At 38.4% G+C, this 18,627-nt stretch overlaps 1 protein-coding gene across 1 annotated transcript in view; it reads left to right on the plus strand.

The window, feature by feature from the left end:
- The first annotated feature begins 3,305 nt into the window (after positions 1–3,305).
- cacna2d4a (calcium channel, voltage-dependent, alpha 2/delta subunit 4a) overlaps positions 3,306–18,627 on the plus strand; it is a 113,672-nt gene continuing 98,350 nt past the window's right edge. Inside the window, exons 1-8 of the mRNA XM_042511121.1 lie at positions 3,306–3,529; positions 4,643–4,845; positions 9,844–9,925; positions 13,224–13,340; positions 13,536–13,595; positions 15,012–15,174; positions 15,278–15,409; positions 15,825–15,885. Of these exons, the coding sequence (XP_042367055.1) occupies positions 4,670–4,845; positions 9,844–9,925; positions 13,224–13,340; positions 13,536–13,595; positions 15,012–15,174; positions 15,278–15,409; positions 15,825–15,885 (791 nt within the window). The 5' untranslated portion in view covers positions 3,306–3,529; positions 4,643–4,669. The remainder of the gene's footprint in view (positions 3,530–4,642; positions 4,846–9,843; positions 9,926–13,223; positions 13,341–13,535; positions 13,596–15,011; positions 15,175–15,277; positions 15,410–15,824; positions 15,886–18,627) is intronic.

Here is an 18,627-nt window from a genome sequence, read left to right on the forward strand (position 1 = left end):
TCCCAAAATTGAACCAGATTACATTCATGTCATTTTTTTAAATTAAATATTGTGATCATTATTACCTCGCAGGTATTTCCCGAGACTTGTTGGATGTCTCCACTTGATGTGTCTTGTTTTGAATTTGTTGCCATTATAGCTGACTTCTGGAATTGTTTTTTCAGACTTGTTGGGAACAGTTTACATAAAAATGTGAGATGTTAACATGAACTGGCTTCTCTGGAGCCCAGGAGGTGACATAGATGTGTGTTTTGTTTTTTTAAAGGCGCATGCCAATGACTAAATAGCACACACAAATTACTGATACAAAAATACAACACATAAAATGCACTTTTTCAACCAGCCAAAAAGTGACTGCAGCTCATATCTTGTCACTAAAAGGCTGTTTCTGTCTTAGAATGACTTTCAGTTACAGTGATTGTATTTGACAGATTATAGCCCACTCAATCCCTTTTAGCAGCATAATTGATTTTTTAAACATTATTATTTTTTGTGTAGTGTCAAAATCTCACACTCATACCACTCTGCAAAAAAAATGTGTATATATATGTGTATATAATAATATCAATACATAAATCAAGAAAAATCTTAAAATGAAAAAAGCAAGCCAGTAAAAATAAGTCATATTCATATCACATCAGTAGGTTTTGCAAAATAAGTTTTTGTAATAGTCTAAAAATCTGTTGCTTTTATTTTTTATTTGCAAAAGCAAGATAGGAAAGGGTTGAGTTGAAATCAGCCAAAAAAAGATGGAAATGGGTGTGTGAACTGAAACATTTTTATTTATGGACAAAGAATTCCCCCATTTAAAAAAAAATAACAAGGTAGTTCAAATATTTCTCATCATAATAACAGATTATATCTTTAACAGTAAAATCATGAGTGATGTTACAGTTACTGAAAACACCAGAACTTAAATTAGACCAAAAAATCATTGTTGTTTTACTCAGAAAAAAAATGTTATGGATTATTTCTGGAAATTATAGAAATTACTGGAACAATGAGCGCAAACCTGGCAACCCAAGACGCGCAAACAGGCAGAGGCCATGCGCGAGACAGCTAGCATGGAGTGGGCTAGCACAAAATAATACAAGTTGGACTCAAAGTTTATGTTGTTAATAACGGCAGTAAAAAGGGAAACAGCGGTATACAAGACCTGCAGCTTAAAACGAAGTGGTACGACCACCACAACATCAATTTTCATCCACAAAACCCTCAGAAGAAAAGGTACGTGAATGTGCGTTTTTTTAAGCTAATTTTATTAGCATCATATGACTTCACTTGTGAGCTGCTTCACCTGAGCAAACACTTGTCTTGCTTGACTTATAGTAGGGACTTGATTAATTCTTACTACAGTAACTTGGGACCTGCTTAAGACTTCAAGGTTAAGACTTATTACTTGTACATTACCTCTGCCAAGCACACAGGACATTAAAACTTGAGTTACTGTCTGGGTGTTTGAAATGGAAAAGGAGATAAATGTGAGCTTGCAGATTTCAGTCATATACTAAAATAGTTGTGTCCAAGAGAGGGAGCAGGGACACCCCTATGACAGGAATTATTTAGGAAAATTGAATTGCACATTAAGGGCCATATAAGCCCAGAGTGCAGTCTTGACCAGTGTTTTCTTTTTAGGTAGGAGAGGAAGGGCATTGCTGTTTCACAAAGATAAGTTGTTTTAAAGGCATAAGATGTTTGATTAATGTTAATGTGTTTTTTCAGACACATTTTAATTTTTGAAAAAAATCAAACAATTATTTTGCTGCTCCACGTACATACAGAAACTCTGACCCCCAAGGGGAAAAAATCGAGAATGGATTTTTAAATTTACAGCAACTAATCATAGGTGGAAAAACTGGATACAGCATAATATTGTGATACATTTTCGTAGCAATATTGATACAGGCATGCCAAGTTTCTTTTTGTTATTATATTATACTGCAAATACAAATGCAACTTTTGGTAGCCTACTAGAAATAATAAAAACATTCATTTTTAAGTTCACTAGACGTTTGTTGCAATAAAATGGTTGAAATGTGATGACCAGACTGAAACCTGTAAATTATTAGAAAAAAACAGGTGTTTAAAAAAGTTAGCCATTGTTGACATAATTCACAGAAAAAAAAGTAATGTATTGCAATTTATGTTGTTGCACTACTCCCTAAATGGTAGCAACGCATTTTAAATTGCAATAATATTGTATCATAACTAACCCCCATAATTCTTAGACTGTTGGATTTGCAAAATAGGTCACATTTAGACTTCTTGGATTGCAGCACCGTTTGTGTGTGTGTGTGTGTGTGTGTGTGTGTGTGTGTGTGTGTGTGTGTGTGTGTATGTGTATGTGTACATGTGAGACATGCATGTGAGGCATGGAGAGTCCACTAGGTGTCTCAGTATGTTTATATTAAAATCTTGTGCCAGTAAAGTGCATCTTTCCCCTTAAATCGCAACCATCCCACCAGGACTCTCCTCTCTTTTTGTCTCTTGTACTCTATATCATTTTCCTCTCTTCCTGCTTACAACCTCCCATTCCTATTTGCTCCCATTTCTTTTTGCTCCTTATTCTCTCTTCCCTTCTCTTCTCTCTTTCTTTTCATTCTTAGCACCTTTTATTCCATCTATTCTCTTCCCCACCAAAAAAAGACATTAACATAAAAGCATAGAGGTGAGGAAGATAGATGAATGGATAAATGGCAGGTGAGAGAAAGTCTGATAAGCAACATTAAAGGGGAAAAAATAGTAAAGAAACACAACTAGAAAGAGAAGCAGGACTAGAAACACAGTAGGTCAAAGAGCGCTAGAGAAAAGATGAGAGTGAGCGATTGTGTTAATGTGTGTGTGTGAGAGAGAGAGAGAGAGAGAGAGAGAGGGATGGAGAGAGAAATGGAGGGAGGAGGGGTTTAATCCTGCCTGGATTATGGTATAAACTGGTCCCGGAGAGCAGGAAGAGATACGCTGGAGAGAGAGGAAGTCCCACTGTCCCTCCATCCCTCCCTCCATCACTCAATCTTTCTTGCTCGTAGCGTATTCGTGTCCCAGCGCTGCATGATTTTGGTTTGGATCCACCAGGATGTGAGGTCAGCAGGGAGGAATCATTCAGGAAAGGACGGCAGAAAAAAGTATTTTGGGAGTATGCTTGGGGAAGACCTTTCCGTCTGATAACAAGGACTGAACTCGGGTGGAGTTTACCGGGACGACCCCAAGTCTTTAATCTTTTTTTTTTCCAAAAGAGGGAGCATGGAGGAGAGAAGAAGATGATGGTGGCCCTTGAAACAGGATTAAGGGATGTAGAGTGGAAAGTGTAGGAACATGGCGAGACTCTGTTGTGACTCACGCTGCGTGGAAGTGACCTTTGACACCAGAGCAGAGAGCTTTCTGGACTCTATTGTGTGCCGGGGCAACCAGCTGAGCTGACATCAAATCATCAGTTTGACACCTTTTATTTGTTATCAGTCATATTTGAACTTTCTTTCCAGACCGACATGTCTCTAAGGGAACGGTTTTAAAGCTTTGACCACAAGGCATAGTGAGTAATCTTCAGGCTTGTAATGATTTTGGGAAGTATTTTAATCTTCCTGCAACCCACTTTTGGGCTCCAGCTTCTTTTAAATTAGCGTGCTGCATTTCTGGAAAGCACATGGGATTGTTTCAATCTTTTGGCTCACGGGAAAAGAAGCTCTCAAGTCTTTCCACTCAAAGACTGGGAGGATCACTCTTGGAAGCCAAATTGAGTCTTAAATCTGCTTTTAGGATGACATGCTTCCTCTGTTGTTTTTTGGATCCTTTTCTTTTCCTTAGCTGGCCTCGGACTGTGACAGCTTCTTCACATGTCACCATGGATTCTTGTATATATTAGACTGCTCACTTACTACGTCTGTGTCTCTTCAAGTTTCTGGAGAGTCTGAAAATTCGAACTATGCATGAATGTCTTTGAGAAGACTGTGAGTGGATAGGATCTTTAAGTTTTTGCAGCGTTTACTTAACCAGGCAAGTTGACTGCAAGTGTTATTCTTTTTGCCTGTTAGGTCCGAGCAAGTTGTGTGTTTGCCCATGTGTGTGTATGTGTTCCTCTGTAATTTCAAAATTAGACAATGTCCTTGTGTTGCAGAATGATACCCAGTTTAAAAGCAGTTATAAACAGTATATTCATATCAACAATGGATCACATATATTGGTTGCTTGTGTTGACAAACCCTCAGAGATTTATCACCCACCTCTGCGGTTCTGCTCAGACAGCGTTGGAAATTAACTTTTTTGACTACCTGCCACTGTGCCTGGTGGATTCCAAAATCTACCAGCCAGTCAATAGATTACCATTGTTTTTTGGCAGGTGAGTAAAGCATATCTATCAGGCTTTTGGCTGGTGGCTAGTGCTCATTTCCAACCATGTGCCCAGCTCTATTGAGCTTTTTAGCTTCTTTGTGGGTAAACAAGGTGTATACAGTAAACTTTTAACTAACAGATATCTCCAGGAAACAAGTTTTCTGAAACTTAATGTTTAAATATGCAAAAGAGCAAAACCTCTAATAACCCACTTAATATTACCAAACCAGCACCAAACAACTTTTTGTGGTTGCACTGCGATCTGAGCACTTTTAATCTGACTTTGTGCCATCTGAATTTTATTCTTTTCTCTCAGAGCCAGCGTGCAACAATTGCTGGACTGATGCAGATCGCAGCAGCTGCAGGGATGAACCACTGGAGCTGGGGAAACGCTGGGAATGCCAGTAAATCGGACAGAAGTGGGCCGCACAGAGGGAGGCTGATGATGCTGCTGTGGATTATCCTCTCCAGCTCGCTGTGCCTGATGGTCGATGGCCAGATGAAGCTCTCACCAGAAACGTGAGTACAGTTGCACTAGAAAACCCAGACACTGACTTTGGACCTCGAGGGACTGAACCATCAGATAGAGCCATTTCAGTCACATTAGCTTCTGATGACAGTGTAAAAGATAAATATGCAGATCATGCAGGATTAACGAGACAAACTGCATGGAAATCTAATTTGCTTTCAATTATACAATCACTTTTCACGCCATAAAACTTAGATATTGAAGTTTGGATGTTATTATCGCATTACTTGTCTACTATGCTTGCATTCTCACTTACATCGAGACACAGTGTGCTGCCATTTAGCAGCAAATACAAGTCAGATGACCACAAACCTGTGGGCTTTATTAAGACATTACATCAACAATTGCACCAGGTCATTTCCCGTGGACACCCTGGCAAGTCCACATGCACGTTGTCCCTTTTGTAGCCACACGTGAATGAGTCAATGGTGTTCTTTCTATTTTGGCTGATGACTCCACACAGATACATATGGGCCATATGGGCACCTGTGGGGTGGAGGTGTAACAAACTGCCAAACTATTCTACAGCCTCTCTACAGCTACATGCTGAAGATTATGTACAAATTTGGCTATACACAAATATGCACAAAATATTTATAGAAAAACATTAAAGTAAAAAAAAAAAAAAAAAAACAGCTTCCCAGTTTTTGCCATAATGTGAATCTCAATTATTCTCCGTAAAAATGAGATCACAATTCTCTCACACAGTTATTATTTTGTCAACATTTATGCAATAAATGTTGACTCAAATAAATGTTGTGCAAAAACACACCCAACATGAAGATTCCTTAAACTAAAAAGTCTAGAAATAAAAAAACAGCCACCAGCCAAATGCTGATAAAATATGCATATCTATACTAGATTTACTTCACTTATTAGCCAAAAAACAACTCTGTTGAGCACCTGGTTGATTTAGAATCCACCAGCCGTGGTGGTAGTTGTACAAAAAAATTAATTTCCACTCCTCCTTGTGCGGTGGTGTGTCTGTGTTGCTCTGCAGTGGGCATTGGGGTTTTAGTGAAGTGCTCTTAAGTATAACTGATTCATAAATCAGTTAAAACACCCATTAAACATGGCTTAATAGAGATCATATCCAACACAAGTATACAAAGCCTTATTGTAACTTACAGAGACAAAACATTTGTTTTTTCACTGGCTCTTGGGCTTACAGAATGAACATCCTTATTTTTGTCTTTAGAAATATATTTTACTGCCCTGTTTAGCTGTAATAGTGAGAGTTTGTGAACAGGATGTGGCCGCCACAATGCTTCCTGCATAGTGAAAACAGAGGTGGAAAAAACAGATCAAACGGTAACACTAAGCAGCGTTGGTGAAATGTAAAATCAGTATTCTTTACTGGGCTGCCTATTTTTCACCTAAATGTTTTCAGAAACATATATCCTAGCTTACAGTTTAACTGTAATATGAGATTGTTGCAAGCCAGTCGATGTTGTGTCAAAAAGATGAGTTTGCATTATGTCATCTGCCATTTGGAGTGTTTATTGGTGCATTGTGGCGCAGTGCATTTTGGTAGTTGTAAGTTTTCTATCGCTTGAGCAAAAGCAAATACCACAGTCCTTTCCTCTTTTTTCTCCAGTCATGCAGCATCAATTTCAAAAGTATATATATATTTTTTAAATATATTTTTTCAGTGCATAGACAGCCCAGTTTTATGAAATCTTTCCAGTGGTAAAATTCTCCTTAAATATTAAAGCCACTTGACTATGTCCTTGTATATATTAACTAAAATATGAATTCCTAAAACAATATATTTTAAAATGTTCATGTTCTTCCTAGAAGAGGTGAAGATAGGCTTTACTGGAAAAAATACTTTAGAAACTAGTGTTGGAAAAACACTGATAATCAGAAATGATTCACTCAACATTTTCTAAAGACAAAGATGGCTGTTTATAAAAGGGACTTGCAATAAGTCATAATACCTAATGTGTTTTATTTTCAGACCAGTATTCATTCTGTTGTGGTGAGATTTTCTTTCTCAGTTTTTCTTTTGGGAATGAAACGCTGTGTTTGTTTGTTTGTTCTCCAGAAGCCAGGCGAAGCTCTTTTTCCCTGAACAGTTTTCAAACCTCCTGCTGACTAAAAACACTAACAAATCGATATAGTGCTGTCAGTCCACAATAGCCTATTAACTCTGTGTGTGTGTGTGTGTGTGTGTGTGTGTGTGTGTGTGTGTGTGTGTGTGCGCCTTTTGTGTTTGTGTGTGATGGTGGAGAGAGTTGAAAGGGATAGAGAAACACAGACAAATACACAGTATTTTATTTTTTGCACTGACTGGATGCTGTTAACATTTGTTTTTGTATGTCTGTGTCTGTGGAAATCCAGTAGGCTACATACTGTAAGAGTTTGATCAATCCATTTTGAATCCAATAAATGTATGAACCAAAACCATAAAAGCGGTGGTTGATTGTGCAGTTTCAGTATGTATTTTTGTGTGTGTGTGAGTCATTAGAGATTTTGTACTGTCACTCGGCAGGCTGCTGTGACGAGGGAGATTAAAGCTACAGGGACAGCAGAGTTCAGCAGGCCAACACAGGTCACTGAGCCCAAAGTACTTCACTCTGCCTGGGGAAGATTTGGCAGCAAGGCACCCCTGGCTCTGGATGTTAGAGGGCCATGACCCCAACATTTCTGGCCAGGAAGGTCAAATGTTTAGCCTCCAAGGGAACATTGCTCTTCTGCCAGGAGAAAACAGATAACTGCCAATAAGATATCAAACAGTAATGTCCCATTTAAAGGGACAGTTCATCAAAAATACCTATTTTTCCTCCTCTTACCTTTGGTGCTATTTATTTGTTTTTTTAGTGTGAGTATTTATAGTGTGAGTTACTGAGTGTTGGAGATATCTGCTGTTGAGATTTCCAACTGGCACTCTGCTTGTGGTGCTCAAAGTGCCAAAAAAAACATTTGAAAAACTCGACAGCAATGTCTCTTTCCATAAATCATAAAACGCAGCCCTTTTTGTGAGCAGTTTCATTTAATAATTATTTTCTTTTTACCAAACGACACCCACCAGCCGCATCACTGCACAGAAGGAAGCACGCATCTACTCACGGACAGAAGGCAGTGCAAGATGGAAAAATTAGAGGTGCCCTAGACGGCCACCAATGTCAAGACACTGATATTTTGTTGAATTCAGGTTGTGATGTTGGATGACCAAAATTCTGTATCAGGACACCAGTAACAATTAGATGTAAAATTCTGACAACAGTTAACATTGATATATTGTCACGGTTTTATTAAGTATTTAACTAAAATAATTCCATTAGTCGTAAGATATGAAGAAGAAAACCCAGTATCTGCAAAACATCACAATGTTAACGGAGTGAACTGTGCCACAAAAATTGCTGTGAATTAAACTTTGTCATTTTCTGTCAAATAATAATATTATCGGTCAGTAAAAAGGAGACATCATTTTGTCAATTTCGCAGTGAGCTCTTTTCAGGTACCATAGAGAGTTACTCACTGTGTAGTCCGTTTTTGACCCAAGTTTGACCTGAGGCGCTTTCTTAATCTGACTTTTCTGGACAACACTGCTCTAAAATAGCATGCACTTATGGAGGTAATACAGGGACCGTGCAACAAACATTTGTACAAGTGATTCAACAGTCTAAATGAATAAAATCCTTGTTTATCCGTCAGATTTCCTTGATACTACCTTGAAACAGTTTCTGTGATCTGACTCATTTCAAGGCAACAGTCCAGAGAGCCTCTGATATCCCTGAACAAAACAAGGATAATATTTACAGCACAACACTCCTACCTATCACCTCACATTTGAAAGTGAACCCACACTCTTATTAGAGAATAAACATATCAACAAGTCAACAAATCATCAGTTTTCAGTACCAACGCTGGCAGGCTGGCTGTGACAACCCTGCCTGCTAACTAGCAGCGAGCTGGCTGACTCCCCATAGGTTGAGCCATCTGTCACATCCTGTCTACTCTCTAACCTCTATTGCCTTTCCTTGGCTGCATTCACATGAAGGATTTGTAGAATTACTGCATGTTATTGAGCACAGTGTATCCCCTTGACCTGGCATACTGTCAGCTTTTACTGTCACCTTAACTGTAATCTGTTTTAATCTCTTATTGGTGAATGCAGGATAACCTCTTAACATGATTGGCTGCACACATTCATGGTCACCTTCAGTACAGACTTGTGACGTACCAACCCTTGTATTTTCAGGCAAGATACAAGTGCGGTAATTTGGGCAGAGAATAATTAAAAACCGACCTTATCTCAAATTAGCTTTGTTTTCCACTTGAGGGAAGTCACACACTCATTGCTTTTAAGAGTGGAATGATGATTTGTTTCACAACTGTTTCCGTTTCAATGAAACATTGTTAATAGAGTCAATCAGAATTTTTTTTAAAGATTATTTTTTGGGCTTTTTGTCTTTATTAGATTGGACATCTTAAACTTGAAAGGGAAAGAGAGAGAGGGGGGATGATGTGCAGCAAAGGGCCGAGGCCAGAATCAAACTCACAACTGCTGCGGCAGGGACGTAGCCTCTGTACATACAGCACCTGCTCTACCAACTGAGCGACTGGGCACCCCATCAATTTCAAATTTTTTGTCTAAGAGTGCATTTATTTAGTTTATTGCAATGCAGTTTAACTATTCTATCAGTCTGTGATTAACAATATTTTGTCAAAATGTTAGAAGTTTAACTGAAATATTCTTGTCATAAGTTAATGATTGGATTTTACAAGGAGGATTTTTTTAATGGTCAACAAATCATTAAGTAACACTTCGTAGATAATTTCTTAGTTGTTAGGACTATCTTGAGGGTCGTCATGATGCGAAAAATCTTTTCAACTGTATGTCCACTTTCCATCTGGAAACAGTGGACAATGTGCAATACAAGTAAACCTGCATCCTTTTTTAAAATGTATTGCATTGTTTTGATAAATATTGATAACAGCTTTGAATGTCTAGCACTGAATATGTTTTTTTCCATTTCCAGGGTACAGCAGTGGGCTGTGTCCTTTAGTAAGGAGATAGCTGCCCTTTCTGCACGATACTCTGGAGCTAAACTGCTACAGAAGGTAAGAGATCACACACAAAATCCGCACATTAACGAATACACATGCACACAGGCACACGCACTTACACCACATACACACACACACACACATAATATTAGACAGATACACATATGCAGATGCTAAAACAGCTACAGATGCACATACTGTATATACACAAAATTTAAATGTTCTCCAAGGCATCTCAATTTCACTAGTTTTGAAGCAAATTAAGACGGATCGTTGTGTTACAGTATTTTCCCATACAAGCAGACAAACCAGTGATGTTGAGGCGAGGTGGTGGTTGTGGTGGAGATTTAATCCCTTTGATTGATAATCCCTAACATACAGTATATGGCCATACAAGAGAAGGTAACGTAAGATAACATAACATGGAACTGTCATGCTTCTATTTTATATGGAATAGAAGCATAAGAAGAAACATAATATGTAAAAAAACATAAGAACCCATTTATACAGTCTATGGGGAGAATACAGTTAATAAATAAATAAATACACAAAATGGATTAAAAAAATATAGCGAATAAATAAATAAAAAATAAATAGTAAATAAAAATTAACATATGAATTAAATAAAATTAATTATATAACAGGGAGACAATTATTATCGTACAAAAAATAAATATATTCAAACATAATAATAATAGTAATAAAAAAAAAAATAATTGTAATGGTAGGCTACTATTGCTTGGATACTATCACCTGGATAAAGATTCTTCCAGACATATCATTTCCATAGCCAAGGATAATGATTTGTTTGTTAGCAAAAAGAAAAGACAAAGAAGACAAGTGAAATCTAACACACAGACTTAAATGCAGAGACACGAATGCACTTCATGGTTGGATATAGAGATCATGACATCATTACATCAGACTGAGACGGGCGGGGTCAGTATCCCCCCTCATTCGGCCAATAGGAACACGACTGACTGGCACACATTTGCTGTACAACATCTGCACATGGCCCAGAGACCAATATGATGACACACTTATACCAGAAGCACGTAAATACACTCAAACACGTACTCACAGACATTTTTGTTGTTGACTTTTAAAACCATTGCGTGAGCTTTACCAATTCATACAGTAAAATGGCAAGCTGATGCACTGTTGCCCATTGAACTGGGTTGATTTCAACTGATTATTGTTCCTTTTTTTATGACTAACGATGAGGTTATGTTGGTGTGTGTGTGTTTTAGTAATTAGGGTGTGCGGTCTTCCTCTGCATGCCACCCTGTAGAATCCCTAGCAGGCCCGTTCACCATCTGCCACACACACAAACACACACAAACTGTGTTTTCAGAGACATGCTATGGACCAACTCCCTCTACAGCGTTTATGAACCTTTGTTTTGGTTTTACCGCACATTTTTTCTATTGTACACGTCAAAACGTCCACAAATCTAACTGCGCAAATAACAAAGCTCCACAGATTTCTTCCAAAACAAACAGCAGTAATGGTTTGTTTTTTGTTCCTGATTTGTAGACTGGATTAACCTCAGATAACCTCAGTGTTTAGTTGGAAGAAACAATTTTCCAGAATAAGAACAACACAGGATCTAAATACAAACTAACTTGATCAAGAAACTTCAGAAATATCAGTAAAAATGATGGTATTGTATTAGGAGTTGTCATAGTAGTAGCAAAAATACCAGTTGCTGTTAAATCAGTACGTATATGTTGCCTAGTTACATGTTTTCTCCTTTTCTTTAGTTGGTGATGTGTAAAAAGCACCTACTGCATTAGTTAAATCTCGGCAACAAGAAGCCATTAATCATCCACCTCTGTCTAATCGATGGCTTTCTTGTTATCTGTGGAACATTTAGTGACTGTGTCTTCTTACCCGAGTAAACTGAATAGGATATTGACTTTTGGGGTTTATGTTTAAACATAATACAGGAATTGGTGGAGCTCTACTTTTGTTGGAAAGGGTTTTTTTTTAATAATTATAGCTCTTCAATCATCATTTCTCTCATTTAAATCAGTTTGTCTCTCTTACCTGTCTAATTCAGTCCCTCCTTTGTTATGAAAATTGAAAAGCATAATTTGGAAATGTGAAATAGAATCTCAATAGGAATACTAAAATGGACAGCAGGTTCTCTTTTCTCAGTTTTTTTAGGTTGTGAGAAATTGATTGAAGTTAAGGGAGTGTGGCAACTGGGGATTTCCCATCAAGAGACATTTCAAACCAAAATCAAAAACACATTTTCCTCTTAGCTATAGTGCTCAAAACAACAAAAAAATACAATTGGAAAAACTGAATAGCAATGTCTCCTTGTAGACATCATGACCTGGGTACTCAAGATAATCCACAGACCTTGTTGTGAGCAGTTTCATGGAGGAACTATGTTTTTTTCTTTCTAACAAATTACTCCTGCAATGTGTACCAAACCACACCCGCCTAGCACCACTGAGCTTGCTAACGGTACAGCTAAGCTAAGGAGTATGCATTAATGTTTACATCATCATGCTGTCACAAGCACGGGCCTTTCGTTCAGGAGTAGATGCACAATTGCCCTTGCCTGGTGATATGGTTCGCAAGTGGAGGCAGCTCATCAACTGCACATCACTGTGCAGAAGTAAGCGTTTGTGAGCCTTGGTGTTTGACAAATTTTGATAACCAGTATCACATTTCTAGGGAAGGTTAATTATCTTACTGACAAGTAAAAGAAAGAGAGTCCATCACCAAAACAAACATTTCACATGAAATCTGTCATCACAACTGATGCTTTTATCATCAGAGCCGGATATTAACCTTTTAAGTCCACAAACAACAGCGGCACCAGATCCCTTAAATTATATTGATATAGCTGCTTTAATTTGATAGCACACTCAATGGACAAACCAACCAGCTGAAATTAAACATTAGAAAATGCACAGATGTCAGTCAGGAGGCGCAGTGTGCAGTAGATGGTTTCTTGTGGCTTCACTCTGTCATATTGCAGATTAGAGAGGGGGTCTGGGGAAAGGATGAAGTCAGGGCTTGACCCCCATCTGTATTACAAACTGTAAATGTGTGTGCGTGTGTGCATGACTGAATAATACCTCTCATCCATTATGTGTGTGTCTCTGCTTGTTGTTTTCCATTGTGTATTTGAGCAAGAAATTACACATAATTTCTACATGTAAAAGTACAGTGGCGTCAGGGGGGAAGCCAAAATAGAGGTGATATGTTATGATCCTTACTCTCTGCGTCTTTTGTTTTATTGATATTTAAGGAGCTCACGTGACACTTTTTCTAATAAAATGCTTTGTAAATAATCAGCACTGTTAGTAATCCGCTGACTGTGTCTGTTTTGCAGAAATACAAGGATGTGGAGGCTGTGGTGAAGATAGAAGAGGTGGATGGAGAGGAGCTTGTCAAGAAGTTCGCTGAGGAGATGGAGGAGATGCTTGGGAGGAAGATGAAATCTGTGAAGGTAATATTATGATAGATTCTGTTACAGCAAACACACTCAGTGGTAACCAGTTTGACACAAGCTCTTTCGTAGACATGACTAAACAAAAGACATGATGAAACAAAAATTGTCACAGGTTTAGTTTGTGTTTGCTTGGACTTGACAAGTCTTTCCTGTATGGACAGTGTGTCCTTAACCTGCTGTATTTTATCACAGCGGTTAGCAGAAGCTGCAGAGGATGCTGACCTTTACCACGAGTACAATGAAACGCTGCAGGTATGTGACGGTATGCTTTAAAACGAGAACAACAACCTCTGTGCACAGCTTGTGGCTTTTGAGCTGATGCAAAAAAATGCAAAACACACAGTAACAGTATGTAACTGCTGATTTATACCCAAAATATTATTTTCTTTATCGGTGTCTTTCTTGGAGTCTGGAAAAACACCCAGCTGATTGCCAAGGCTGCATTCAGTCTTAACAAAACATAGCAAAACATTATTTAAACAACAATTGTGTTGTGTTGAACACCTTGGTTTTTTTTGGTCTTTTTATACAGTGGTGTTAAATTCAGATTAAAAGGGATACGTGTGTTTACATTGCCAAAGAAAGTGTGAAATATGAACAAATAATTGATGTAGAATAAGTCAAGAATTACTACACATTTATATATATACATGTCACTGCTAAATGGGTAACGTCTCTGATGCACCCCCCAAAGCAGAGTAAATGTATAGCAAATCCTGTTGCATACTTGTTTTAGGAAACATTCAACTCAGAAACCATAGCAAAAACGGGGACCACTGTTTTGAGTTTGAATGTTTTCCAGGTAACATCTTGGCACACCTATTTTTTAACCATATCAGGACATCTTGATTGAATTCTCTAGCATGGTCATTCAAAATCTCAATGTTTGCTGGGATTCCCTGTGTACTGATGGCATCTGTGGTGTGTTCAGGTTGTTGAAACCTTGCAAAATGAATCAATATGCACCGTTTTCTCTCGTAAATTTCAGATTTTTTTTCCTTTTTGACAAAAAACTACCACTTAACTCTCTGAGAATATACTTTTTTCCTTGGAAATTTACTACTTTGGGCCTGGAAATTCCAAGTTTTTACTCTAAAGATTACCAACCTCGTGGGCTACATTTTATTAATTTTTTTAAACCTTAAGTGGCCCTAATAGAATACCCCCACAATGACTTTTTTCTGTAGGCTGATGTGGAAGTTGGTTTCGCTCTGGATCCCTCATCAAAAAACCAATGGGATTTTTCCATTGGATTTTTGATTATGGCAGAAAATAAGCTCTGTGGCAAAGAAAAACAATGTTCATGATATTTACATGTTTGTTCAGCAACAGTAATGATAATGTTCACAAATGAACACCACTTTTAGGATCTGTGAAGCTTAAATTCAATCCCCAGAAGTAATAAGCTAAGCTTTAAGACACATAAAAGCTTTGGGGTTGATGAAATGGGTATTTCCTGACATTTTTTAATGTCTTAGAACAAAATGTGACAGTCTCTGAAGTTTATTTTAACCACAGACCTTAGTTCTAACCAAAAACTCATTAAAAAAACCCCATTGACTTTGTGTTAAGGCACCCAGAAGTGCTGAAATGCTAATGAATTTCTTTGTTTTAGGACTCATTTTATGCAGTCGTAATAACCTCATTATCCTTTATTATTCTATTTAGTTTGAATATTATAACTCCCTGCTGATCAACACGGTGGATGAGGATGGGAATCCACTGTCGCTCGGGGGAGATTTCCCGCTGGAGAAAAATGAGCACTTCAACAAACTGCCAGTCAACACCCAACTGAGCAACATACAAGTCCCTACTAATGTTTACAACAGAGGTACAGAAGCAAAGACACGCATGCAGCCTGCACTTGCACATACTGTATAATACAACCAAATGCCAGTAGGATATCAAATTTGTTCTTTTCATTCTTTGTGTAGATCCAGATATTCTAAATGGAGCCTACATGTCCGAGGCCCTGAATGACGTGTTCATCGATAACTTCCAGAAAGATCCAACTCTCACCTGGCAGTATTTTGGCAGTGCTACAGGCTTCTTCAGGCTCTACCCAGGTGCCTCCCTACACATCCTACATTTAGGACATCCTGCATGCTTCCCAAAAGTTTCTCCTGTGTCAGCACATAACAGCTCTGTAGATAAACATTCAGCTACACAAGCCAGACTGTACACTTACACAGCAACTGACGATGCAGGAAGCTGTCTGTCAAACGTGATGACTCAGTCTCAGCTGCAATATGGCTGCTTGTGAATTCTCTCCTGTGCGTGTGTGTGTGTGCGCGTGTGTAATTAGCAGAGGATTTGTGACACAGCTTGTTCCACTCATCTGCAACCTCATCCATCTCTCCCTCATTTGACACTCTGTCACTGTCCATCCATGCATCCATTTGTTCATTCATCCACCCAACCAGGCAGCAGTTCAGAGCTTCTGCCTTTGTTAAATCTCTCTATCTTTCTCTCTGTCTCCAGGGATCCAGTGGATTCCAGATGAAAATGGTGTGGTCACGTTTGATTGCAGAAACAGAAACTGGTAAGGAGATATTCCTATTAACATGAGTTTTGCTTCCGTGCTGATCATTTTGGACGGTTGTAGGTCTCTGTATGGTTTGTAGGTGCAGGAAAGTGGTTCTCAGCTCAGCCTGAAGCCCCTAATTATGGGCCCTGACATTCCCATCTAGCAGTCATTTGGGACTAGTAGGATCTATGGCTGACCATCAATTGTAGTTTTTTCAGTGTCTGGCACCAGTCTGCCCATATCAGCAACTACTTGCTCAATTGAGCATGTTGAATCAGCTGCAGAGGCAGTCAGTGTTTCTGATTAGTTGTTCAGCCTCCTGAATCAGTGTCTTCACACATTTCTCCTTACTTTTTGCCACTGAGTGCAACTTCAAACAGAAGTGGTTAAAAGTTATGTGAGGTGATGTGATTTGATGCAAAAGCATTTTTTCAGTTGCCTTTTTCTTGACTTTTACTGATAGATTGAAGGGACAGATCAAATCAAAACTACATATTTTTCCTCTTACCTGTAGTGCTATCTATTAATCTAGATTATTTTGGTGTGAACTGCTGAGTGCTAGCGATATTGATATGGCTGTAGGGATGTTTGTCTTTTCTCGTATGTACTCGAGCCGCTCAAAGCGCCAAAAAATACATTTGAAAAACAGCAATGTCTCTTCCCAGAAATCATGACCCAGATACTCAAGATGCTCCACATCTTGATGTGTATTAAAGATTTCTCCTCTTCAGACATTTTTTTAAATGTCTTTGTTGTTTTTTATGGTTGCATCTCCCTTGAACTACAATACACTGCTCCAGCGATCTCTTGTGGTACTGCTCTATCCGTAAGCTTTCAGAAAACATGCCAAATATCTAACTTCTATTACTGTGTTGTCCCAATTTTGGGTGCAGCTTGTGTCAAAGACGACCATATATACAGCAATGTCACAAGACTTGTTCAAGACTTTATAATACATCAGCTGCCGAAGAGTCTTTTACAAATAATGACATTTTGACCTGTCACAGTAAGGGCACGAGTGTTACTAATAAAATTAAAAATGGCTCTGTTAGATTCAAGTGTTCCAATAAACCATGACATTATGACAGTGAGCCAGCATGAGTAATATCAAGAGCCTGAAACCCATAAGAAATTTCAGTATATACACCCGTGCTTTTCCTACTCTGACGTGTCAGTATTTCTTCCCTTTAAAAGGTCTTATCAAGTAATAACAGATGTATTACTGTTTGGTGACAGTTTTTCCAGGAACTCTGTCTGGTTGTCAGACAGAATATACTGTTTCCTGGAAGGTGGCAGATCTCCGCTGCCGCAAGGGAAATCTTATTCATGCTAATGAGCTTGGAAAATTCAGTGGATGATGATAAGGAGATGAGGAGAAGCATGGATGGAAAAACAGAGGAACAATTAAAGGGATAAGGCTTAAACCCTGTTTGTTCTGTCTGTCTACTGGGCTGGTAAATAACACAGTCTCTGTGCCTGAGTGTGATTTGGTTGATGTTATAATCAAGCCCATCACTTTGTGTTGACAAAGGAGTGGGGACATATGGGCTCATATAAAAAATATTTTTTAAACAGTCTTCACAATGGGTTTTTATGTTATGTAAAATGGGGATCAGCATAATGCCAGAGTAGATAATTACAACAGGTTAAGAAAAACTTGGGCATCAAAAAGGCATAACATAGCCTGCCAGCAAGATCATAGTTTTGATTTCAACATTGTGGGGACACATGAAGCGAGGAATTTGGAGGTCCTCCTTTTTTTATGTTATTTTGGGGGGATTTTATTACCTTTATGTGATAGGACAGCCAAAGAGGTTGCAGGAAATAGGGATGAGAGAGAGTGGGGATCATCTGCAGCAAAGGGCCTCAGATGGACTTGAACCTGGGCCGCTTCGACAAGGACACATAGCCTCTGAATACACACGCTCCACCAACTAAGCCACACAGCGTCCCGGAGGTCCTCCTTTGACACTGTTTGAGGGTCAAACAGTGTCAATTTTTATACACCAGTATTTCTATTAAAGGAAAACATTAATTCAGGCGGCAGGTAACCATTAAAAAAATATTTTAAAAAGGAATATGATGCAGTAAGGCTCTCAGGTTTTGTGCATTGCTTCCAAATATTTACTCTCCTACAGATTACCTTTTCTCATTACTGTTATCTCTGCTGAGTCAACACACATTTAGGCATAATTTACTTGTCCACCCTTTTTATTTTGGAAAATAACATCTTTAAAGGTCCAGTGTGTATAATTTAGTGAGACAGTAAGACATCTTTATCGTCACTGTACAAGTACAATAAAATGCTGATGGACCAAACCAATAGATGCCTAAATTTGTAGAAAATACTTAATCAGGGCATCTATTTGCAGAATTGGTGTATAATATTCATAACTATTTTTCATTAGTTTATAACCACTGGAAAATAAGAATCGTGTTTTTTAACCTTAAAATGAGCCATTTGCATCTGTATGCGGATACGGAGTGGGTCCTCTTCCATGGAGGCCACCATCTTATATCTACAGTTGCCCAGAAAAGACAAATCAAGGCTCTAGAAAGAGCCATTCCAGTTTTTGCGTCGGCCAACATACACGCTACCACAGGGGAGAAGTTTTAGTTGTGACACCAGCTTAAAGTGCACGTGGCACCTATTCACATCAATGACACATTAATTCATTTTAATGTATTTATAACCCCCTTGACACTAATAGCTCAGATGTGTTGTCATGTTCACAGAGAGGGGACAGAAAACTTGCA

This window comes from Plectropomus leopardus, chromosome 22, assembly GCF_008729295.1.
Source record: "Plectropomus leopardus isolate mb chromosome 22, YSFRI_Pleo_2.0, whole genome shotgun sequence".
In the NCBI taxonomy this organism is placed as follows: Eukaryota; Metazoa; Chordata; class Actinopteri; order Perciformes; family Serranidae; genus Plectropomus; species Plectropomus leopardus.